Below are 25,000 nucleotides of genomic sequence, written 5' to 3'. Positions count from 1 at the left end.
GACATATATACCAGGCCTGTGAGCCTGTGGTAATGTGTATTGTAGTGACATATATATACCAGGCCTGTGAGCCTGTGGTAATGTGTATTGTAGTGACATATATATACCAGGCCTGTGAGCCTGTGGTAATGTGTATTGTAGTGACATATATATATATATATACCAGGCCTGTGAGCCTGTGGTAATGTGTATTGTAGTGACATATATACCAGGCCTGTGAGCCTGTGGTAATGTGTATTGGAGTGACATATATACCAGGCCTGTGAGCCTGTGGTAATGTGTATTGTAGTGACATATATACCTGGCCTGTGAGCCTGTGGTAATGTGTATTGTAGTGACATATATATAGGCCTGTGAGACTGTGGTAATGTGTATTGTAGTGACATATATATACCAAGCCTGTGAGCCTGTGGTAATGTGTATTGGAGTGACATATATATACCAGGCCTGTGATCCTGTGGTAATGTGTATTGGAGTGACATATATATACCAGGCCTGTGAGCCTGTGGTAATGTGTATTGTAGTGACATATATACCAGGCCTGTGAGCCTGTGGTAATGTGTATTGTAGTGACATATATACAAGGCCTGTGATACTGTGGTAATGTGTATTGTAGTGACATATATACCAGGCCTGTGAGCCTGTGGTAATGTGTATTGGAGTGACATATATATACCAGGCCTGTGAGCCTGTGGTAATGTGTATTGGAGTGACATATATACCAGGCCTGTGAGCCTGTGGTAATGTGTATTGTAGTGACATATATATATATACCAGGCCTGTGGTAATGTGTATTGGAGTGACATATATACCAGGCCTGTGAGCCTGTGGTAATGTGTATTGTAGTGACATATATATACCAGGCCTGTGAGCCTGTGGTAATGTGTATTAGAGTGACATATATATACCAGGCCTGTGAGCCTGTGGTAATGTGTATTGTAGTGACATATATATAGGCCTGTGAGCCTGTGGTAATGTGTATTAGAGTGACATATATACCAGGCCTGTGAGCCTGTGGTAATGTGTATTGGAGTGACATATATATACCAGGCCTGTGAGCCTGTGGTAATGTGTATTGTAGTGACATATATATACCAGGCCTGTGAGCCTGTGGTAATGTGTATTGTAGTGACATATATATACCAGGCCTGTGAGCCTGTGGTAATGTGTATTGTAGTGACATATATACCTGGCCTGTGAGCCTGTGGTAATGTGTATTGTAGTGACATATATATACCAGGCCTGTGATACTGTGGTAATGTGTATTGTAGTGACATATATACCAGGCCTGTGAGCCTGTGGTAATGTGTATTGTAGTGACATATATATACCAGGCCTGTGAGCCTGTGGTAATGTGTATTGTAGTGACATATATACCAGGCCTGTGAGCCTGTGGTAATGTGTATTATAGTGACATATATATATATATATATATACCTGGCCTGTGAGCCTGTGGTAATGTGTATTGTAGTGACATATATACCAGGCCTGTGAGCCTGTGGTAATGTGTATTATAGTGACATATATATATATATATATACCAGGCCTGTGATACTGTGGTAATGTGTATTGTAGTGACATATATACCAGGCCTGTGAGCCTGTGGTAATGTGTATTGTAGTGACATATATACCAGGCCTGTGAGCCTGTGGTAATGTGTATTATAGTGACATATATATATATATATATATACCTGGCCTGTGAGCCTGTGGTAATGTGTATTGTAGTGACATATATATACCAGGCCTGTGAGCCTGTGGTAATGTGTATTATAGTGACATATATATATATATATATACCTGGCCTGTGAGCCTGTGGTAATGTGTATTGTAGTGACATATATACCAGGCCTGTGAGCCTGTGGTAATGTGTATTGTAGTGACATATATACCAGGCCTGTGAGCCTGTGGTAATGTGTATTGGAGTGACATATATACCAGGCCTGTGAGCCTGTGGTAATGTGTATTGTAGTGACATATATACCAGGCCTGTGAGCCTGTGGTAATGTGTATTGTAGTGACATATATACCAGGCCTGTGAGCCTGTGGTAATGTGTATTATAGTGACATATATATATATATATATACCTGGCCTGTGAGCCTGTGGTAATGTGTATTGTAGTGACATATATATACCTGGCCTGTGAGCCTGTGGTAATGTGTATTGTAGTGACATATATATACCAGGCCTGTGAGCCTGTGGTAATGTGTATTATAGTGACATATATATATATATATATACCTGGCCTGTGAGCCTGTGGTAATGTGTATTGTAGTGACATATATACCAGGCCTGTGAGCCTGTGGTAATGTGTATTGTAGTGACATATATACCAGGCCTGTGAGCCTGTGGTAATGTGTATTGGAGTGACATATATACCAGGCCTGTGAGCCTGTGGTAATGTGTATTGTAGTGACATATATACCAGGCCTGTGAGCCTGTGGTAATGTGTATTGTAGTGACATATATATACCAGGCCTGTGAGCCTGTGGTAATGTGTATTGTAGTGACATATATATATATATACCAGGCCTGTGAGCCTGTGGTAATGTGTATTGTATAAACACCGTTGCATATTCGATTGCATCTGCATCCTGTGACCAACAAAATTGCACAAAACGCTATTCCTTTCGCTGGCTGTTCTGTGTGGAGCTCCGCGTCTCCAAAGCTCACGCCCTCTGCCAGCTACCGTGCAGACCTGGTCCATTGCGAGAGATCAGGAGGAATCAGCCGACACCAATCAGGGGGTGTGGCCGCAGCTAGTTGACACAAACGCAGTAGAAGTGGTTCCAAGCGCCAACGGAAGGAGCTTGGTGGTGGCAGCATCGTCACACCACCACGTCGCAGTGGGCAGAGTCAGTGACATGCGGTCACTGACAGTAAGCGGGAATCCCTGATACCCCAAAACCCAGTGGGGATCAAAACCCCAAACTGATCGGGAGTCGGTCTGTCCAGTCCCAATTACCTTCCAGATTCCCCTCTCACCAAACTTCTAACCCAGGGGTGGGGGAACCTTTTTTTTGCTGAGGGCCATTTTGATATATATAATATTATTTGCGGGCCCGGTTCAGGCCACAACCCCTCCACGTGATGTCACATGGGGCGTGGCCACAATCGCTGGTGTTTATAGCAATGCCTGGAGCATCCTCAGGAGCTGTAAGGGCAGAAGTGTGACAGTGTGAAGCGTCCTAAGGACACTCCAGGCGGCCCTGCTGCATAGATTCTGGCTGCAGGTGACCATTCTAGGCACCCTGCTAACCAGATTAGACTAGCAGAAAAAAGCTCTGAGGGCCAGACCAAATGATTCCAAGGGCCTGATACGGCCCCCAGGCAGGAGGTTCCCCATCCCTGCTCTAACCCAACCCATCCACCATCCAGTGGCTTGCCTGGCTTCCACCACACCCAGGTCTAGCCATGCTCCTCTGACCCCACTTTCTGGACTCTCCTCTCACCAAACCTCTAACCCAGTGATTCCCAACTTCGGTCCTCAAGGCACACTAACAGTCCTGGTTTTAGTGATATCCATGCTTCAGCACAGATGGTTAAATCAAAATACCTAAGGTACTAATTAAGTCACCTGTGCTCAACTATGGCTATCCTTAAAACCTGGACTGTTAGTGTGCCTTGAGGACCATGGTTGGGAACCCCTGCTCTAACCTAACCATCCAGTGGCTTGCCTGGCTTCCATCACCACACCCAGGTCTAGCCATGCTCCTCTGACCCCCTCCTACCAGACTCTCCACTCACCCAACCTCTACCCCAACTTTCCCTGACCCAATGACTTGCCAGTTTGCCACCACCCCATCTTACTTGCCATATCCAACAAATTGCTTGTACTTTTTTGACAAGCCATTTCCCACAGACCCAGCCTTCTAACCTTTTCTCCGTAGGAGTGTGGTAGTTTTTGTTTGTGTAGATCTCTTCCAGGCTAAAGTCTTCTTTATGTAACCTGTAAAAAAGAAGAGAAAACAAGATCTTGTATGGTAAACCCCCAAAAATTTATTTAGATATGAAAACAAGACTGAAGGACGGACACAATCAATATAGAAGAGAGGGCAAAGAAGATCCTGTACCGGTGATCCCTGGTAAAGACTGTCCCCCATTTATTTTCACAGGAGGAACTGAAAAAAGAAAGTTCAGCACAATAAGTGCCCAGGTAAAACAAAATATATGCACAATTAAAGCTTTCATGTAAATCAAATGGGGAATTGAGTGAACTACTGTGTGAGCTATATACATACAAATTGCATGGAGTGGACACTTTCCTCCGACACAACATAGACCTCCCTGCGCCTGTGAAGCTAGAATTTTGGACTCCGGAAAAATAAGAGTTATGGTATAACATACCTTAGTTAACTCTTTTTCTTCAAGGTCCATGGGGTCCACAGGAATTACCTTGGGGTATGTAGTTGTGAGTGATCCATTGCACCAAACAGCTACAGTTTTGAAGCTCCCAGCATGCACAGGTCCTCCTCTCTATATACCCCGCCCTCAACCACAGGCATTCAGTTTGTAACCAAGCCTAACAGCAAGAGACGGAAAGTGGGGAAGGAAGTACAATGCACCCAAGAAAACACTCCCAAAAACCAAAAGATGGAATCAGTAATACAAAGAGATAGGAACAGATCCCAACTGAGGCCAGCTGCGTCAGGGTGGGTGCCCTGTGGACCCTATGGACCTAGAAGAAAGAGTTAACTACGGTATGTTATACCATAACTCTGATTTTCTTCTTCAGGGTCCATAGGGTCCACAGAATCTACCTTGGGAACGGTCCTAAAGCAGTTCCCTTAAGGGTGTGGATGCTCCTGAGCAGAGAGGAGAATCCGTCGCCCAAAGGAAGCATCCTGAAAGGCAAGCGTATCAAATGCATAGAATTTGATAAAGGTGTGGACAGAAGACCAAGTGGCCGCCTTGCACAGCTGTTCAGTCGAGGCGACATGTCTAACCGCCCACGATGGTCCCACAGACCAACACAATGTGTTGTCACCATGCTAGGAACAGGGAGATCAGCCTGTGTATAGACCTGAGAAATAGTCATACGCAGCCAACGAGCTAAAGTCTGTGTGTTAGCTGGCCAGCCTCGTTTGTGTAGCACACAACACAGAGCGCATCTGATTCCCTGATGGAGTTGGTACAATCTACGTAGATACGCAGGGCTTGAATCACAGCCAGGGGAGCTTCACACTTAGAAAGGTCATAGAAAAACGGGATACCACCCTTGGAAGGTAACCCTCTCTAGGACAGCTCAATTTTTATGAAAAATCAAATATGGGGAGCGACATGACCGTGCTGCCAAATCAGAAACTCTGCGAGCTGAGCAAATAGCGAGGAGAAAAAGCGTCTTCGCTGTCAACCATCTATCCAAGGGTTCAAAGGGAGAAGCGTGCAACGTCCTGAGAACCAAAGATAAATCCCACGGTGCAACCGGAGGGACAAACGGCGGATGCAGATGGAGAACCCCCTGCAAAAAGTTCTAACATCTGGCAGAGGGACAATTCTGCGTTGGAACCAAACTGACAATGCAGAAACCTGAACTCTCAAGGTAGCCAGACCAAGACCTAAGTCTAGTAAAGACTGAATAAAAGCAAGAACTCGGGAGACCCTGAAAACCTTAGGGTTATATTTTCTGTTGGAACACCACTAAAAAATTGAAAAACAAATCCTGTGACAGATGCGGGCGGAAGCAGGCTTCCTTGCCCTCAGCATCTTCTCGATTACAGAAGTAGTTTGGCCCTTAAGACGGAAGACTCAACAGCAACAGCCATGCCGTCAAAGCCAGCCGAGGTAGATCCGGATATAGGCAGGGACCCTGCACTAGTAAATCCCGTCATAGAGGCAGTAGAAGTAGACTGTCTATGGATAGACATGTCAGATTGGTGAACCAATGTCACCTGGGCCAGGCAGGAGCTATTAGTACCATCCTGCCGCCTTCCTGCTTGAACTTTCCGACGACCCTTGGGAGGAGGGAGATTGGAGAAAACAAGTATGCCAACCTGAAGTCCCACCTCACTGCCAGAGCATCCACAAAGGCTGCTGAGGGGTCCCTTGTTCTGGACCCGGATCTTGTGGTTGTTACGCGACGCCATGAGGTCTACGTCAAATAGTCTCCACTTGTCCACCAGGAATTGAAAGACGTCCGGATGAAGAGCCCAGTCTCCGGCGTGTATGTCCTGACGACTTAAAAAGTCTGCTTCCCAGTTGAGGACTCCTTCATTGCTGCCCGACTTCGTGTGCCTCCCTGATGGTTGATGTAGGCCACTGCGGTCGCATTTTTGGACTGATCTGAACAGGCCTGCCCTGTAGGAGGTCCTGCACCAGTATGAGCACTCTGTGCACTGCACAAAGCTCGAAAAATTTATCGGTAGGTAACTTTCCTGAGCCGTCCACCTTCCCTGTCACCGCTCCCTATTCTCGCAGATTTGCATCCGTGGTGAGGAGTACCCAATCTGGGACCCATAATGGGAGACCCCTGTCTAAATGAGTCTTCTGCAGCCACCATGCAAGGGAGAGACGAACCTCTGGCGAGATGCGGATCATCTGAGACCTTATCAGATGATACTGGCCATCCCAATTAGATAGATACCATTGTTGTAGGGACCTGGAATGGAACTGGGCCTAAGCCACCATGTCGAAGGTGGATACCATGGAGTCCAGTACCTGCATCGGTAAGTGAACTGACACTTTCTGCTTGCGGAGCAGACTGCGCACTCGAGATTGTAGGGCTGCATCTTGTCCACTGGTAGAAGAATCCTTTGCCTCAGGGAATCCAGCAGCGCCCAAGTGCACCATCTGCTGAGTTGGAGTAAGAGAAGAATTTTTCCAGTTGTTTATCAAGCCGTGCTCTTGTAAACAGACAATGGTCATTTGGAGATGACATTGTAACACCTCCTGAGATTGTGCCAATATCAGGAGGTCATCCAAATATGGCAGTATCCGGACTCCTTATCGTCTGAGATGAGCAGTCATGACTGCCATTATCTTGGTAAATACCCGAGGGGCTGTAGACAGACCGAAGGGTAGAGTCTGAAATTGGTAAGGTTGCTGACCTACAGCAAACCTCAGAAACCCCTGGTGTAATCGTGCAATAGGAACATGCATCCATCCTGTATGTCCAGAGACACCATGAAATCTTCAGGCTCCATCGCCAGCATAATTGACCGTAGGGTTTCCATACGGAACTTGGGCACATGGATGAATTTGTTGAGACTACAGATTCAGAATAGGGCGATGCGACCAATTTGGTTTCTGGATAAAAAACAAATTTGAATAATAACCCGTTCCCTGTTGCGTCACAGGAATGGGGATTATAACTCCTGACCTCAGGAGGGCACCAATAGCCTCCCAGAAGGCCAAGGTCCTGACTGGGTCCGAAGGAAGAGTTGTACCAACAAACCTCTGAGGGGGATGCCGCAGGAACGTGAGGGCGTATCCCTGGGAGACCACCTCTCGAACCCGAGCATCCGTAGTGGTCTGATGCCAGGCATGAGAAAACTGTAGAAGTCTGCTTCCAACCCTGAGACCCCCAGGGGTAGGTCCGCCCAATCAGGCAGCGGGCTTACCGTCTGGCTTGGAGGCTAGACGTCTGGTTGACCAAGACTTCTTGGTCTGCGATCTCTTGCGGGAATTATCCTGTCTAGAAGAAGACTGTCCTTTTGCCCTTCCCTGCGGGCGAAAGGACCGAACTGACGACCGCCTATACTTAGGGGTAGTTGTAGATGTCAATCCAGCAGTTTTAGATGTTTCCAGAGAAGCCACTGTCATCCAGTTCTGGTCCAAACACTAATTTCCCAACAAAAAACAAAGATTCCGAAGCCTTCTTGGACCCCGTATCTGCCTTCCAGGTTTTTAGTCAAAGAGTTCTCCGAGCTGCAACTTAACTTGCTGACACCCTAGAAGCCACGATACCCGCATCAATACCCGCTTCCCCCATATATACAGCTGCTTCTCACATCTGACAGAGATAGGACAGCTGTTCTCTGGTTGCATCAGGCATAGTATCTTCCAGAGACCTTGTCCAGTCTTCCATAGATTTGGCTTCCATAGAGGCTACAGCCATAGCCGGTCTGGTAATAGCTCCAGATAATGAAAACACTGATTTCAAATAATTATCAAGTTTTCTATCTGTAACCTCTTTTAGTGAGGATGCTGCAGGGATGGGTAACGTAGAGCTCTTCATCAATCTAGTCACGTGCGCATCTATTGATGGAGGAACTTCCCATTCGTTACACCCACCAAGTGCAAATGGGTACCGAGTGGTTATATTCCTGGTAACATGGAAATGCTTTCTAAGAGTACCCCAAGCCTCAGACATGAGATTAGTCACTTGCTCAGACTGAGGGAAATAATCCTTAGCCACCTTCTGACACCTCTACCTCTATACTGAGGACAGATCTAACCGCTCTCACCAGAGATGGGACGTACACAGAGGATTAATGGTCTTCTACTGAGTAAGACCCAGAACTCCGAGTGTCAGAGAGTGAGGAGGAGGCAGAGTCAGGATCCTTAGCCACCATCTGACACCTCTTCCTCTATACTGAGGACAGATCTAACCGCTCTCACCAGAGATGGGACGTACACAGAGGATTAATGGTCTTCTACTGAGTAAGACCCAGAACTCCGAGTGTCAGAGAGTGAGGAGGAGGCAGAGTCAGGATCCTTAGCCACCATCTGACACCTCTTCCTCTATACTGAGGACAGATCTAACCGCTCTCACCAGAGATGGGACGTACACAGAGGATTAATGGTCTTCTACTGAGTAAGACCCAGAATTCCGAGTGTCAGAGAGTGAGGAGGAGGCAGAGTCAGGATCCTTAGCCACCATCTGACACCTCTACCTCTATACTGAGGACAGATATAACCGCTCTCACCAGAGATGGGACGTACACAGAGGATTAAATGGTCTTCTACTGAGTAAGACCCAGAACTCCGAGTGTCAGAGGCCCTCATTCAGAGGCGGTCGAAGGATGCAAGCGGTCGCTCAGAAACTGGGCGGCCGCTTGCATCCTGACCGGCCGCCTTTGTTTCGGTCGTTAGGCTGTGGGTTTACACCCACAGATTTAACGACAGCTAGGGTGAGGGTCGCGATGGTCATTGACCATCGCGACCATCGGGGTTTACGACGAGACCCTAGGGTAGGGTCTCACTTGCCCTAAGCCCCGGAGAGCTTCTGGCTCTGTCAGAGCCGGAAGCTTTCCACTGACATCACTAGTGATGTCAGTGGGGCCTCCCCCAAACGGCAGGCGTTCCCATGGGAAAGCCTCCGTTTGGGCAGCCACCCCCCCCTGGCACGCCTTCCAAACGGGGCGAGCTGTCAATCAACATCGACAGCTCGCTCGGAAGACCGGCAGCAGTGAAGATCCCGATATGGTGAGTAAGTAACTGTCCCTAACCTTTCCATCCCTAACGCACCATTAGGGGTGCCTAACCGCTAACCCCCCCGGTGCCTAAACCTAACCCCCTTCCCCGCAGCCTAAACCTAACCCTCCCGGGGGGGGGGGGGTGCCTAACCCTAACCCCCCCTTCTCCTAGCCTAACCCTTCCGTGTAGGGAGGGGGGGGTCCTAACCCCTAACCTAACCCCCCCCCTCCCGGCAGCTGTCCGCGCCCTCTGCCTGGCTTACCTTCGTATGGTATGCTGGGCGTCTCACTCCCGGCGTAGGGATAATGACAGGTGTCGAAATTTCGATGCCTCTCATTGGTCCAGAGTCGGAATTTCGACGCCTATCATTAAGTCCCCTGTCGGGATTGCACAGTTGGGAAGACGGCGGTCGGCATTTCGACCGTCGGCTTCCTGACTGCATCTCTAACGCTGTGCCATTTCACCACCTTGAGAGAACCAGGAGGGCACATCTGTGTTCTGGCTGCAGAACAAGAAAGTCGGCGAAGGCAATGCCCCCTTAGAGGAGTGAGACCCCCCCTCTACCTAAATGGTCAGAGTCCCTCGCCATTTAATCCCTGGTGTAGGTGTACTGCAGTGGCAATCACCCCGCTCACAGCAACAGTGCCCGACAGACTAGCCCCACACCTATGCCTCTTACCTGAAGCTGCAGCAGTGCCTGACAGACTAGCCCCACACCTATGCCTCTTACCTGAAGCTGCAGCAGTGCCTGACAGACTAGCCTCACACCTATACCTATGCCTCTTACCTGAAGCTGCAGCAGTGCCTGACAAACTAGCCCCACACCTATGCCTCTTACCTGAAGCTGCAGCAGTGCCTGACAGACTAGCCCCACACCTATGCCTCTTACCTGAAACTGCAGTAGTGCCTGACAGACTAGCCTCACACCTATACCAATGCCTCTTACCTGAAGCTGCAGCAGTGCCTGACAAAATAGCCCCACACCTATGCCTCTTACCTGAAGCTGCAGCAGTGCCTGACAGACTAGCCCCACACCTATGCCTCTTACCTGAAGCTGCAGCAGTGCCTGACAGACTAGCCCTACACCTATGCCTCTTACCTGAAGCTGCAGCAGTGCCTGACAAACTATCCCCACACCTATGCCTCTTACCTGAAGCTGCAGCAGTGCCTGACAGACTAGCCCCACACCTATGCCTCTTACCTGAAGCTGCAGCAGTGCCTGACAAACTAGCCCCACCCCTATGCCTCTTACCTGAAGATGCAGCAGTGCCTGACAGACTAGCCCCACACCTATGCCTCTTACCTGAATCTGCAGCAGTGCCTGACAGACTAGCCCCACACCTATGCCTCTTACCTGAAGCTGCAGCAGTGCCTGACAAACTAGCCCCACACCCATGCCTCTTACCTGAAGCTGCAGCAGTGCCTGACAAACTAGCCCCACACCTATGCCTCTTACCTGAAGCTGCAGCAGTGCCTGACAGACTAGCCCCACACCTATGATTCTTACCTGAAGCTGCAGCAGTGCCTGACAGACTAGCCCCACACCTATGCCTCTTACCTGAAGCTGCAGCAGTGCCTGACAAACTAGCCCCACACCTATGCCTCTTACCTGAAGCAGTGCCTGACAGACTAGCCCCACACCTATGATTCTTACCTGAAGCTGCAGCAGTGCCTGATAGACTAGCCCCACACCTATGCCTCTTACCTGAAACTGCAGTAGTGCCTGACAGACTAGCCTCACACCTATACCAATGCCTCTTACCTGAAGCTGCAGCAGTGCCTGACAGACTAGCCCCACATCTATGCCTCTTACCTGAAGCTGCAGCAGTGCCTGACAGACTAGCCTCACACCTATACCTATGCCTCTTACCTGAAGCTGCAGCAGTGCCTGACAAACTAGCCCCACACCTATGCCTCTTACCTGAAGCTGCAGCAGTGCCTGACAGACTAGCCCCACACCTATGCCTCTTACCTGAAACTGCAGTAGTGCCTGACAGACTAGCCTCACACCTATACCAATGCCTCTTACCTGAAGCTGCAGCAGTGCCTGACAGACTAGCCCCACACCTATGCCTCTTACCTGAAGCTGCAGCAGTGCCTGACAGACTAGCCTCACACCTATACCTATGCCTCTTACCTGAAGCTGCAGCAGTGCCTGACAAACTAGCCCCACACCTATGCCTCTTACCTGAAGCTGCAGCAGTGCCTGACAGACTAGCCCCACACCTATGCCTCTTACCTGAAGCTGCAGCAGTGCCTGACAGACTAGCCCTACACCTATGCCTCTTACCTGAAGCTGCAGCAGTGCCTGACAAACTAGCCCCACACCTATGCCTCTTACCTGAAGCTGCAGCAGTGCCTGACAGACTAGCCCCACACCTATGTCTCTTACCTGAAGCTGCAGCAGTGCCTGACAGACTAGCCTCACACCTATACCAATGCCTCTTACCTGAAGCTGCAGCAGTGCCTGACAGACTAGCCCCACACCTATGCCTCTTACCTGAAGCTGCAGCAGTGCCTGACAGACTAGCCTCACACCTATACCTATGCGTCTTACCTGAAGCTGCAGCAGTGCCTGACAAACTAGCCCCACACCTATGCCTCTTACCTGAAGCTGCAGCAATGCCTGACAGACTAGCCCCACACCTATGCCTCTTACCTGAAGCTGCAGCAGTGCCTGACAGACTAGCCCCACACCTATGCCTCTTACCTGAAGCTGCAGCAGTGCCTGACAAACTAGCCCCACACCTATGCCTCTTACCTGAAACTGCAGTAGTGCCTGACAGACTAGCCGCACACCTATACCTATGCCTCTTACCTGAAGCTGCAGCAGTGCCTGACAGACTAGCCCCACACCTATGCCTCTTACCTGAAGCAGTGCCTGGCAGACTAGCCCCACACCTATGCCTCTTACCTGAAGCTGCAGCAGTGCCTGACAAACTAGCCCCACACCTATGCCTCTTACCTGAAGCTGCAGCAGTGCCTGACAGACTAGCCCCACACCTATGCCTCTTACCTGAAGCTGCAGCAGTGCCTGACAGACTAGCCCTACACCTATGCCTCTTACCTGAAGCTGCAGCAGTGCCTGACAAACTAGCCCCACACCTATGCCTCTTACCTGAAGCTGCAGCAGTGCCTGACAGACTAGCCCCACACCTATGCCTCTTACCTGAAACTGCAGTAGTGCCTGACAGACTAGCCTCACACCTATACCAATGCCTCTTACCTGAAGCTGCAGCAGTGACTGACAGACTAGCCCCACACCTATGCCTCTTACCTGAAGTTGCATCAGTGCCTGACAGATTAGCCTCACACCTATACCTATGCGTCTTACCTGAAGCTGCAGCAGTGCCTGACAAACTAGCCCCACACCTATGCCTCTTACCTGAAGCTGCAGCAGTGCCTGACAGACTAGCCCCACACCTATGCCTCTTACCTGAAGCTGCAGCAGTGCCTGACAAACTAGCCCCACACCTATGCCTCTTACCTGAAGCAGTGCCTGGCAGACTAGCCCCACACCTATGCCTCTTACCTGAAGCTGCAGCAGTGCCTGACAAACTAGCCCCACACCTATGCCTCTTACCTGAAGCTGCAGCAGTGCCTGACAGACTAGCTCCACACCTATGATTCTTACCTGAAGCAGCAGCAGTGCCTGACAGACTAGCCCCACACCTATGCCTCTTACCTGAAGCTGCAGCAGTGCCTGACAAACTAGCCCCACACCTATGCCTCTTACCTGAAGCTGCAGCAGTGCCTGACAGACTAGCCCCACACCTAAGCCTCTTACCTGAAGCTGCAGCAGTGCCTGACAGACTAGCCCCACACCTATGATTCTTACCTGAAGCAGTGCCTGGCAGACTAGCCCCACACCTATGCCTCTTACCTGAAGCAGTGCCTGATAGACTAGCCCCACACCTATGCCTCTTACCTGAAGCTGCAGCAGTGCCTGACAGACTAGCCCCACACCTATGCCTGTTACCTGAAGCAGTGCCTGACAGACTAGCCCCACACCTATGCCTTTTACCAGAAGCTGCAGCAGGGCCTGCCAGACTAGCCCCACACCTATGCCTCTTACCTGAAGCTGCAGCAGTGCCTGACAGACAAGCCCCACACCTATGATTCTTACCTGAAGCTGCAGCAGTGCCTGACAGACTAGCCCCACACCTATGCCTCTTACCTGAAGCTGCAGCAGTGCCTGACAGACTAGCCTCACACCTATGCCTGTTACCTGAAGCAGTGCCTGACAGACTAGCCCCACACCTATGCCTCTTACCTGAAGCTGCAGCAGTGCCTGACAGACTAGCCCCACACCTATGATTCTTACCTGAAGCTGCAGCAGTGCCTGACAGACTAGCCTCACACCTATGCCTCTTACCTGAAGCAGTGCCTGACAGACTAGCCCCACACCTATGCCTCTTACCTGAAGCTGCAGCAGTGCCTGACAGACTAGCCCCACACCTATGCCTCTTACCTGAAGCTGCAGCAGTGCCTGACAGACTAGCCCCACACCTATGCCTCTTACCTGAAGCTGCAGCAGTGCCTGACAGACTAGCCCCACACCTATGATTCTTACCTGAAGCTGCAGCAGTGCCTGACAGACTAGCCCCACACCTATGCCTCTTACCTGAAGCTGCAGCAGTGCCTGACAGACTAGCCCCACACCTATGCCTCTTACCTGAAGCTGCAGCAGTGCCTGACAGACTAGCCCCACACCTATGCCTCTTACCTGAAGCTGCAGCAGTGCCTGACAGACTAGCCCCACACCTATGATTCTTACCTGAAGCTGCAGCAGTGCCTGACAGACTAGCCCCACACCTATGCCTCTTACCTGAAGCTGCAGCATGGCCTGACAGACTAGCCCCACACCTATGCCTCTTACCTGAAGCTGCAGCAGTGCCTGACAGACTAGCCCCACACCTATGCCTCTTACCTGAAGCTGCAGCAGTGCCTGACAGACTAGCCTCACACCTATGCCTCTTACCTGAAGCTTCAGCAGTTCCTGACAGACTAGCCCCACACCTATGATTCTTACCTGAAGCTGCAGCAGTGCCTGACAGACTAGCCCCACACCTATGCCTCTTACCTGAAGCTGCAGCAGTGCCTGATAGACTAGCCCCACACCTATGCCTCTTACCTGAAGCTGCAGCAGTGCCTGACAGACTAGCCTCACACCTATGCCTCTTACCTGAAGCTGCAGCAGTGCCTGACAGACTAGCCCCACACCTATGCCTCTTACCTGAAGCTGCAGCAGTGCCTGATAGACTAACCTCACACCTATGCCTCTTACCTGAAGCAGTGCCTGACAGACTAGCCTCACACCTTTGATTCTTACCTGAAGCTGCAGCCCCTGAAGTGGGGTGGAAGGAGTGGTGAGATCTGGTGACCCCAATAGCAGCCTGCAGAATGAGAGACGCTAATTGACCCTTCTTATCCCGTTCAGCAGCGCTGCGGCTCCCAGTGCTCAGCCATAACAGCCTGTATATCTCCATGCACTTACCGAGCGGCTCCTGACTCCCGGTACCACGGGGATAAACATTCCCCATTGCCGTGGCCGCCAGAGCGGGTTCGGGCCGCAGCACACAAAACATTAAGGTACATTTTTTTTTTTCACACGCCAGTAACACATTTACAATGGGCGCCTAGCATACATTAGAACTGGGTGCCTCTAATGTAGCACGGGGGTTAACCCCTTCAGTGCCGCGGCCGCCATTACCACTCTGCTTAGCATTCATCTCAGGTACAATGTCCTCCTTTACCAAACAAGACGCCTCAGCATCCGGCACAGAAAACGCCGCACTAACGATGCGCACATACACAGCACATAACCGCCCGCTTCCCCGATACTGGCGCTTACCGGACGCGTTTGGGAAGGCCCAGCGGAGTCAGGTTCCCTTCTTGTTTTATTGGTCTCTTCCGTATCTGAATGTTGGAGACTTTACTCTCTTTGTCACAATGAAAAGTCTCCGGTATCTGGGAGGAAATTGTAACAGGTGTTAATTACACAGAAAATGGCCTTCATCAGCCTCCACACGTAGCCTCTTCTTCCTCACCTGGACCTCGGACTCAGGAAGAGGCTCCGCTGCTACCTGCTCGTCACACTCGCGGAGGCCCAGCTCTCTGCCTCTACCGCTGTGCGCACAATGGCGGGGAGGTGATCTCTCATGGTGACCGAAACTAGATGGATGGGATCAAAACACAGGGGCGTGGTGACGGACTATGAGACAGGGGGCGAAGAGACCTACTGCAACAGAGCGCTGAATCTGACAGCAAGAGACACACCACAACCAAAGGCAGAGACATTGACAGCCAGAGATAAACCGCTACTGAGCGCAAGATGAAGAGAGAGCGCAACAGAGGGCAGAGACAGCAAGAGAGCGCAACAGAGGGCAGAGACAGCAACAACAAGAGAGCGCAACAGAGGACAGAGACAGCGACAGCAAGAGAGCGCAACAGAGGGCAGAGACAGTGACAGCAAGAGAGTGCAAAAGAGGGCAAAGACAGTGACAGCAAGAGAGCGCAACAGAGGGCAGAGACAGCGACAGCAAGAGAGAGCGCAACAGAGGGCAGAGACAGCAAGAGAGAGCGCAACAGAGGGCAGAGACAGCGACAGCAAGAGAGCGCAACAGAGGGCAGAGACAGTGACAGCAAGAGAGAGCGCAACAGAGGACAGAGACAGTGACAGCAAGAGAGAGCGCAACAGAGGACAGAGACAGTGACAGCAAGAGAGAGAGCAACAGAAGGCAGAGACAGTGACAGCAAGAGAGCGCAACAGAGGGCAGAGACAGCAAGAGAGCGCAACAGAGGGCCTAGACAGCAAGAGAGAGCGTAATAGAGGGCAGAGACAGCAACAGCAAGAGAGCGCAACAGAGGGCAGAGACAGCAACAGCAAGAGAGAGCGCAACAGAGGGCAGAGACAGTGACAGCAAGAGAGCGCAACAGAGGGCAGAGACAGCAAGAGAGCGCAACAGAGGGCAGAGACAGTGACAGCAAGAGAGAGCGCAACAGAGGGCAGAGACAGAGACAGCAAGAGAGAGCGCAACAGAGGGCAGAGACAGAGACAGCAAGAGAGCGCAACAGAGGGCAGAGACAGTGACAGCAAGAGAGAGCGCAACAGAGGGCAGAGACAGTGACAGCAAGAGAGCACAACAGAGGGCAGAGACAGTGACAGCAAGAGAGCGCAACAGAGGGCAAAGACAAACCGCTACTGAGAGCAAGATGGAGAGAGCGCAACAGAGAGCTGACACTATAAGAGCAAGTTAGAGACTGAAACAAAGACAGCAACAAAGGGCATAGACACAGGGAGAAAGAGGCCCCCCCACTCGCCCACCACTCTCCCAGTGACGCCCTGCCTCGCCCACCACTCTCCCAGTGACGCCCTGCCTCGCCCACCACTCTCCCAGTGACGTCCTGCCTTGCCCACCACTCTCCCAGTGACGCCCTGCCTTGCCCACCACTCTCCCAGTGACGTCCTGCCTTGCCCACCACTCTCCCAGTGACGTCCTGCCTTGCCCACCACTCTCGCAGTGATTGGCTTTTCACATCCCTCTCCTGAATAATGCTCTTCCTCGCCATCCGAAATAACACCCTTGCTCACCTCCCCCTCTCCCAATTAGCGCCCTTGCTCACCTCCCCCTCTCCCAATTAGTGCCCTTGCTCACCTCCCCCTCTCCCAATTAGTGCCCATGCTCACCTCCCCCTCTCCCAATCAGCGCCCTTGCTCACCTCCCCCTTTCCCAAATAGCGCCCTTGCTCACCTCCCCCTCTCCCAATTAGCGCCCTTGTTCACCTCCCCCTCTCCCAATTAGCGCCCTTGCTCACCTCCCCCTCTCCCAATTAGCGCCTTTGCTCACCTCCCCCTCTCCCAATTAGCGCCCTTGCTCACCTCCCCCTCTCTGAATTAGCGCCCTTGCTCACCTCTCCCTCTCTGAATTCGTGCCCTTGCTCACCTCCCCCTCTCCCAATTAGTGCCCTTAATCACCTCGCCCTCTCTGAATTAGCGCCCTTGCTCACCTCCCCCTCTCTGAATTAGCGCCCTTGCTCACCTCCCCCTCTCTGAATTAGCGCCCTTGCTCAGTCCCCCTCTCTGAATTAGCGCTCTTGCTCACCTCCCCCTCTCCCATGTAGCGCCCTTGCTCACCTCCCCCTCTCTGAATTAGCGCCCTTGCTCACATCCCCCTCTCTGAATTAGCGCCCTTGCTCACCTCCCCCTCTCTGAATTAGCGCCCTTGCTCACCTCCCCCTCTCTGAATTAGCGCCCTTGCTCACCTCCCCCTCTCTGAATTAGCGCCCTTGCTCACCTCCCCCTCTCTGAATTAGCGCCCTTGCTCACCTCCCCCTCTCTGAATTAGCGCCCTTGCTCACCTCCCCCTCTCTGAATTAGCGCCCTTGCTCACCTCCCCCTCTCTGAATTAGCGCCCTTGCTCACCTCCCCCTCTCTGAATTAGCGCCCTTGCTCACCTCCCCCTCTCTGAATTAGCGCCCTTGCTCACTCCCCCTCTCTGAATTAGCGCCCTTGCTCAGTCCCCCCTCTGAATTAGCGCCCTTGCTCAGTCCCCCTCTCTGAATTAGCGCCCTTGCTCAGTCCCCCTCTCTGAATTCCTGGCCGCCTCTCCCAGATAACGTTATTCTCTGTAGGTAAATACCATGGATTGCAGCTGAAGTGGTCATTACATGTAGAGAGAAGACAGGAGTCTGCGGTGTGATCAGAGCGCCCCCTGCTGGTGGCAGCTACATGACAGAGCCCTTACCCTGGTGGATGTGGTGGTACATTTCCCTGCCGCAGAGGAAAGGGATGCTTCTCTTTCCTGAGGCAGCTGAAGAAGACGGGAGACTGACTCCTGCATTCCTCCACGGTGCCGAGGCTGTGCCGTCGCTGCCGCCTTCTGCAGGAACATGGCTCGCTGCTCTTCTCCACCATATCTAAGCTGTGCCTCCGCCAGTGCCGTGTAAGGGGTAGCAAGGGAACAGAGCGGCAGCGCTGGAGGGGAGGACGGGAAATGTCCAGCTGAAAGGCCGGGGTTAAAGGTTTATCCTCCTCTGTCCCCTCTCCATCTCTCAGCAAGTCTGATGCCGGGCATACATGGGTATGAGAACCTCCTTCTTCCCTGTACACTTCTCCGGCAGGATGAGCAATGTTCTGAGCTTGATCCGGTAGATCGTCTGGCTCCCCCTGCTGGACACTGTTCTGGGAGTCCTGTGGGTCCCTTCGACTTTTAATAGGAGTGAAAAAGATCTCAGCAAAGCTCTCTAACTTGGAGCGCACACTGTGAAAGAGCGGAACCAAACCCCACCTAGGAGGAGAGGGCGAGGGCGGCTGGCGATAGTCCTTTGTGGGAGAATGGGTGGTAACGGAAGCACCTGCCAACAGAAGAGACTTCAAATAATGCAATAATGGAAAAACAAAGGATAGAATCAACAAATAGTATAAACCACTGCATATAACTAACAGCAATAGTATAAACCGCTGCATATAAATAACAGCAATAGTATAAACCACTGCGTATAAATAACAGCAATAGTATAAAACCACTGCGTATAAATAACAGCAATAGTATAAATCACTGCGTATAAATAACAGCAATAGTATAAACCACTGCATATAAATAACAGCAATAGTATAAACCACTGCATATAAATAACAGCAATAGTATAAATCGCTGCATATAAATAACAGCAATAGTATAAAACCACTGCGTATAAATAACAGCAATAGTATAAATCACTGCGTATAAATAACAGCAATAGTATAAACCACTGCATATAAATAAACAGCAATGGTATAAACCACTGCGTATAAATAACAGCAATAGTATAAACCGCTGCATATAAATAACAGCAATAGTATAAATCACTGCGTATAAATAACAGCAATAGTATAAACCGCTGCATATAAATAACAGCAATAGTATAAATCACTGCATACCAATAACAGCAATAGTATAAACCACTGCATATAAATAACAGCAATAGTATAAACCACTGCGTATAAATAACAGCAATGGTATAAAACTGCTTATAAAAATAAACGATACATGGGATTTCGTGTTTTTTGTAAACCCTCTCTCTTAGTCCACTGGGGTACACTAGAGGAAAGCCCTTTGGTACAGAGGGCCTGATTCAGACCCGGTTGCAGGCGCTGTGCGCTCGCATCCGGGTTGATGGTGGGCCAGTGCGCGAGCCCCGGAGCGAGCGCAAAAAGCGCTCGCTCCGGGACTCACTACAAAAGGGGCGGCTGACGATGTTGATCGACAGCTCGACCCCTTTTGTAGGCGTGGCTTCACAAACTGAGGCGTTCCCAGTGATGTCAGTGAGAGAGCTTCCGGCTCTGTTAGAGCCGAAAGCTCTCTGGGGCTTGCGGCCACCAGACCCTACCACAAGGGTTTCGTCGCAAGCCCAATGGTCCATTGCGACCATCATCATTCATCATGGCCGCTCGCATAAGCGAGCGGTCAAGAGGCCGCAACTTAAAAACCAAGCGTCCGCCCTGATTCAGAGCGAGCGCCTCTGAATCAGGCCCAGAGTGTGGAGCAGGAAGCCTCAGGTGTCTTCCTCTCTATACACCAGTGTCTGCTTGGGAGCCTCAGTTTTTTCTAACCAAACACCAAAAGTACAGACCCAGAGGGACAGGCTAAGAGAAAAGGATCAAATGCAAGTGCAAAAATTCCATTTCCTCCAGTCATCCATTGGTGGACACTGGATATAACCATTGGATTGTCCAAGAGCTGTAACCAAAAGAGGTTTGCCCAGAAGTCTTAGTGCACCACACCTGCTGCCCAAAGATGGATGCAAAATAATACACCCAATACAATTGGTAAAGGTGTGTCCTGAAGAGCAGATGACACTCAGGAGATACGCTGGGCCAAGCAAGTTACAGACCCCAAACTGGTGGGATGCGCGCTTGAAGAATTAGGAACAGGTAGACATGCTCCCATGGTAAGCCGGACAATGATCAAAGTAATGGGCTATTGATTCAGAATTGACAGGTCATCTGGTTGTGGCTCCACGTCTGTTGTACCCAGGACTTGTGCATTTCCCTATATAATGTCCAGAGATCTGTAACATCTAAGAAAGACAGGATCGCAAGGTCCGGAGACGAATAGAACCGAGTCACTACATTCAGCTACAAAGAATGGTCAGTAGTGACCACGGACCAGCAGCATGGAGGATGAGTGATGGATGCCAATGAGAAAGAAGCCTCCAACATCAAAGTCTTCTAATGGAAGAGACGGCAAAACAGGAAGGCCGTCCAGGAAAAGTAACAAAATCTTCATATTAGGGAAAGGCAGAGCCATAAGCCCATGGATGAGATCACGAGGAGCAATAGGAGGGATGAATGAAGCAGTAATCCCCGTGAGGCTGCATGTCTGATAGAAACCCAAAGGGCTGAGACATAAACAGTCAATAAAGAAGAAGGTCGGAGGTCCTTCGCTTCACACCAGGACAAGTGATACTTTCAGACCTGGTGCCAAGTCCTGGCTGAAACAGGCTTGTGAGCTCTGAACAGTGTATGAACAACAATGTCAGCCAAACCATAGCGTTAAGGTACGTGGCCACAATAGCTGTACCAGAAACCATCACAGGAAATCTCTGCAGAGGAAGAGAGGACCATGAGCCATGTCACCACAGCCCTCTGCATCTCATAGCAACCTACGCCATGTCACCCCAGCCACCTGCATCTCATAGCAACCTACACCATGTCACCACAGCCCCCTGCATCTCATAGCAACCTACACCATGTCTCCCCAGTCCCCTGCATCTCATAGCAACCTACCTCATATCACCCCAGCCCCCTGCATCTCATAGCAACCTACGCGATGTCACCCCAGCCCCCTGCATCTCATAGCAACCTACGCCATGTCACCACAGCCCCCTGCATCTCATGCCAACCTAGGCCATGTCACCACAGCCCCTTGTATCTCAAAGCAACCTACGCCATGTCACCACAGCCCCCTGCATCTCATAGCAACCTACGCCATGTCACCCCTGCCCCCTGCATCTCATGCACAGATGGCACCAAGACACGATGGCACATCCTTTCAATAATTAACCACCAGAAATCATGTGACAAACACCCTGGGTTCCAGCACATAGAACGGTGGATATCACTTCCCCCCAGAGACCTAACTCACCGAAACCTGACCTGAAGAGTGACACCACCAAAGCCACAAAGGCTGGCGTCCATCTCACAATCACAACATGCCCCCCAAGAAGGAGCGACTGAAGCGCTGACTTATCAGGCCCTGGTAAGACTTGTTCCAATTAGAAAGCTGATCAATCTGGAATGCATATGAATGAAACTGTGCAAGAGGCACACAGAGAGCGGCTAGAGGATCACTACTCTGGTGATTACAATCAGTGCTAAGGTCAAGTTGAAGGACAGGGCACGTCCGAGCCTGCCAAGTGAAAACTGCCCTTCTACAAGTACAAGCCCTCACCTTTCCATAACAGGATAACAGAGCCTCATCACATGTGCATCTACTTCTCAAGTACATAGCCAGAGCACTGTTTGCTCGCCTAGTAAATGCAGTTAAAAGGGCCAGACTGCCACTAAAAATCAGCCATGGCATTTAAGGTACTTATGCCCACCTCGGCGACCATTCCTGGCTACTGGTTCCTCGAGCATTTCTTAACCTCTACGAAGATGTGCAACGAGTCGCCTTACATCCATCCCACTGAGCAGAGCCTCCGACTGCCCGCATCCAGAAAACCAGCCAAGTAGAGCTCCAGAGGTGGGGCTGCTCGACCAGGCTCATCTCATGACTGCCGACCGGGTTAGCCCATTCACCCAGATGGCCAGTCTGGCCATGCAGGTCCATCAAAAACCAGGCTCTCAGCTATGTGTTCACATCATCTCACTACAGAAATCTCATTTCCATGCCGTCCCATAGGCCCTCAATATTCTGGTGTGGGAAATAAGTGGTGTTTTACAGGTGCGTTATGGGAGAAACCAGTCCTGTGGTGACTTCCAGTTCAACTATCCTCACAGAAGAGAGGGTAAATAGTTTGCTGCCTAAGTGAGATCTGGTATGTTCTACCAAAATGGATCCAAAACAAGGAGAAGAGGAGAAAGATGACCAGAGGATGCCTCTTTTCCTGCGATGGAGAGAGTCGGCACAGCCAGGTGGCATGCACTTAATTCCTTTCTCTTCACTGCTAACCAGATTCCTTGCCAAACCACAGGTCCAGTGCTCTTCCCGTTTCGTTTCATCACCACCGCTTCTGAGAGCTCCTTACACAGGATGTTCTCCTAAGATAGTTATCCCGGATCTTCTAGGAGAAGAAGATGCCAAGAAATCCTACAACACAACCAGGGAGAGTCGGCCAAGCTAGCCCATCTTATAATGCAGCAAATTGGCCCTAAGTGAGATCTGGTATGTTTTACCAGGCCGGACAGTGCTGACACAGAGGAAGATCTTCATTTCCCAGACTCCCCAAGATCTTCATTCCCCAGACTCCCCACGAGAGAAGAGAAGCTTCCGCCTCGGGAAAAATAAACTCTGTATGTACAGAGCCAAACCCTGTGCTCTGCAGCTTTCTCCCTGAGGGTGTAGCTCAATGCTCCTCCCAATGTCTATATGGGAACTGAAGGAACCATGAGGGGGGAGAGGAGGCTGCTGGCGGCCACCATGACAGAGTGATAGGTGCTGTACATCAGTATAGCTGTCTATACACCGCAAAACAGAGGCTAGATCTAGAGGCCGCTGCAGTGTCCTAAGTCAGACTGCCTATGGACTGCAGAAACAAACCCCACCTGTAGGGCAGAGTGACATGGCCGCCATTACCCCCACAATACCATAACCCCACACTATCCATAAGCACACTGCACCCTCTCCTCCTGTGTAGCCGGTAGGGGCGATTGCTTACCTCCCTGATGCAACTGTAGTGTCCAGACTGGCAGTGACTGCTAGAGACATTGGTGCCGTGGTCACCCCTCTGTCAATAGTGGCTGGGCCCCTCAGCGGGAGCAGGCTACCGGAAGATGCAGGTGCCTATCTTAGAACCTCTGCAGACCGCCACCGGCATCCCCAGAAGTTAAAAAAAGAAACTTAAACTTTAATAATGAAAAAAAAAAAAAAAAAAGTCCACAAATAGACACCCAACTCCTGTGGGCTCTAAACTGAGGCTCCCGGCAGCACTGGAGATAAGAGGGAGGGGGCCGGAGGTCTGCCCAGGCTTTATACCGCACGGTTACTCCTCCAGTGTCCCCCAATGGATATCAGAAGAATAATAAGATAAAACACAGGACATAAATCTTTTCCATAAAAAATAACATCGCTATTATAATATAAAGCCTTTTATTGTCACTTACCTGGATCGTGGCACGAGTTCTCGGGGCTCAGTCTGCTGCGCACAGTCCAATCATTGGCCGGGGATGTTCTGTAATAAAAGAGCTGAAGTGAGAACCTACAGTCCCTGCACGGCAATGCACCACAAGGTAGGCAGCCATTTTGTGGGGGTAGAAAGAGGCCTATATACACTTAGTAGCCGCTGTGGCATCATAAAATGGCCGCCTCCCGCTGTATGTAGGGGACAGAACAAATATGCGTTCATACCGATTATCGGGTGGCGTCTTCATGTGAAACTGCTCCACCTGCAGAAAGAAAACGCCAGTAATTATGTGGAAGAAAGAAACGATCAGCAGTCTCTACACAATAACCTTATATTCCTGGCCGGGGCGAAGCCTCAGTTACCGTACACGACGTGGCCTGATGGAACTGGACACTATGCTACAGTACATGCCTCTATCCTCAGCCGTTATCAGTAAGTACAGTACATGCCTCTATCCTCAGCCGTTATCAGTAAGTACAGTACATGCCTCTATCCTCAGCCGTTATCAGTAAGTACAGTACATGCCTCTATCCTCAGCCGATATCAGTAAGTACAGTACATGCCTCTATCCTCAGCCGATATCAGTAAGTACGGTATATGCCTCTATCCTCAGCCGTTATCAGTAAGCAGCTTCTAGCAGTGACAGAGCACCCACCTCCTGCCCAGTTTCTACCAGCCACATGGAGCACCCACCTCCTGCCCAGCTTCAACCAGCCACATGGAGCACCCGCCTCCTGCCCAGGTTCTACCAGCCACATGGAGCACCCGCCTCCTGCCCAGCTTCTACCAGCCACATGGAGCACCCGCCTCCTGCCCAGCTTCTACCAGCCACATGGAGCACCCGCCTCCTGCCCAGCTTCTACCAGCCACATGGAGCACCCGCCTCCTGCCCAGCTTCTACCAGCCACATGGAGCACCCGCCTCCTGCCCAGCTTCTACCAGCCACATGGAGCACCCGCCTCCTGCCCAGCTTCTACCAGCCACATGGAGCACCCGCCTCCTGCCCAGCTTCTACCAGCCACATGGAGCACCCGCCTCCTGCCCAGCTTCTACCAGCCACATGGAGCACCCACCTCCTGCGCAGCTTCTACCAGCCACATGGAGCACCCGCCTCCTGCCCAGCTTCTACCAGCCACATGGAGCACCCCCCTCCTGCCCAGCTTCTACCAGCCACATGGAGCACCCACCTCCTGCGCAGCTTCTACCAGCCACATGAAGCACCCACCTCCTGCCCAGCTTCTACCAGCCACATAGAGCACCCACCTCCTGCCCAGCTTCTACCAGCCACATGGAGCACCCACCTCCTGCGCAGCTT

At 51.0% G+C, this 25,000-nt stretch overlaps 1 protein-coding gene across 1 annotated transcript in view; it reads right to left on the bottom strand.

Moving 5' to 3' along the window:
- The window catches only part of PRR14 (proline rich 14), a gene marked incomplete at its 5' end in the record, with an annotated part of 37,773 nt that overhangs the window by 12,036 nt on the left and 737 nt on the right, over window positions 1-25,000 (bottom strand). The window contains 6 exons of the mRNA XM_088462899.1: window positions 3,878-3,949; window positions 15,212-15,327; window positions 15,408-15,531; window positions 18,105-18,714; window positions 23,666-23,733; window positions 23,910-23,947. Coding sequence (XP_088319025.1) covers window positions 3,878-3,949; window positions 15,212-15,327; window positions 15,408-15,531; window positions 18,105-18,714; window positions 23,666-23,733; window positions 23,910-23,947 — 1,028 coding nt within the window. The remainder of the gene's footprint in view (window positions 1-3,877; window positions 3,950-15,211; window positions 15,328-15,407; window positions 15,532-18,104; window positions 18,715-23,665; window positions 23,734-23,909; window positions 23,948-25,000) is intronic.

The sequence above is a fragment of the Taudactylus pleione genome, unplaced genomic scaffold, assembly GCF_031769625.1.
Source record: "Taudactylus pleione unplaced genomic scaffold, aTauple2 ptg001287l, whole genome shotgun sequence".
In the NCBI taxonomy this organism is placed as follows: Eukaryota; Metazoa; Chordata; class Amphibia; order Anura; family Myobatrachidae; genus Taudactylus; species Taudactylus pleione.
Note: the sequence above shows the minus strand (reverse complement) of the source record. Positions and strands in the feature narration are given on the sequence as shown.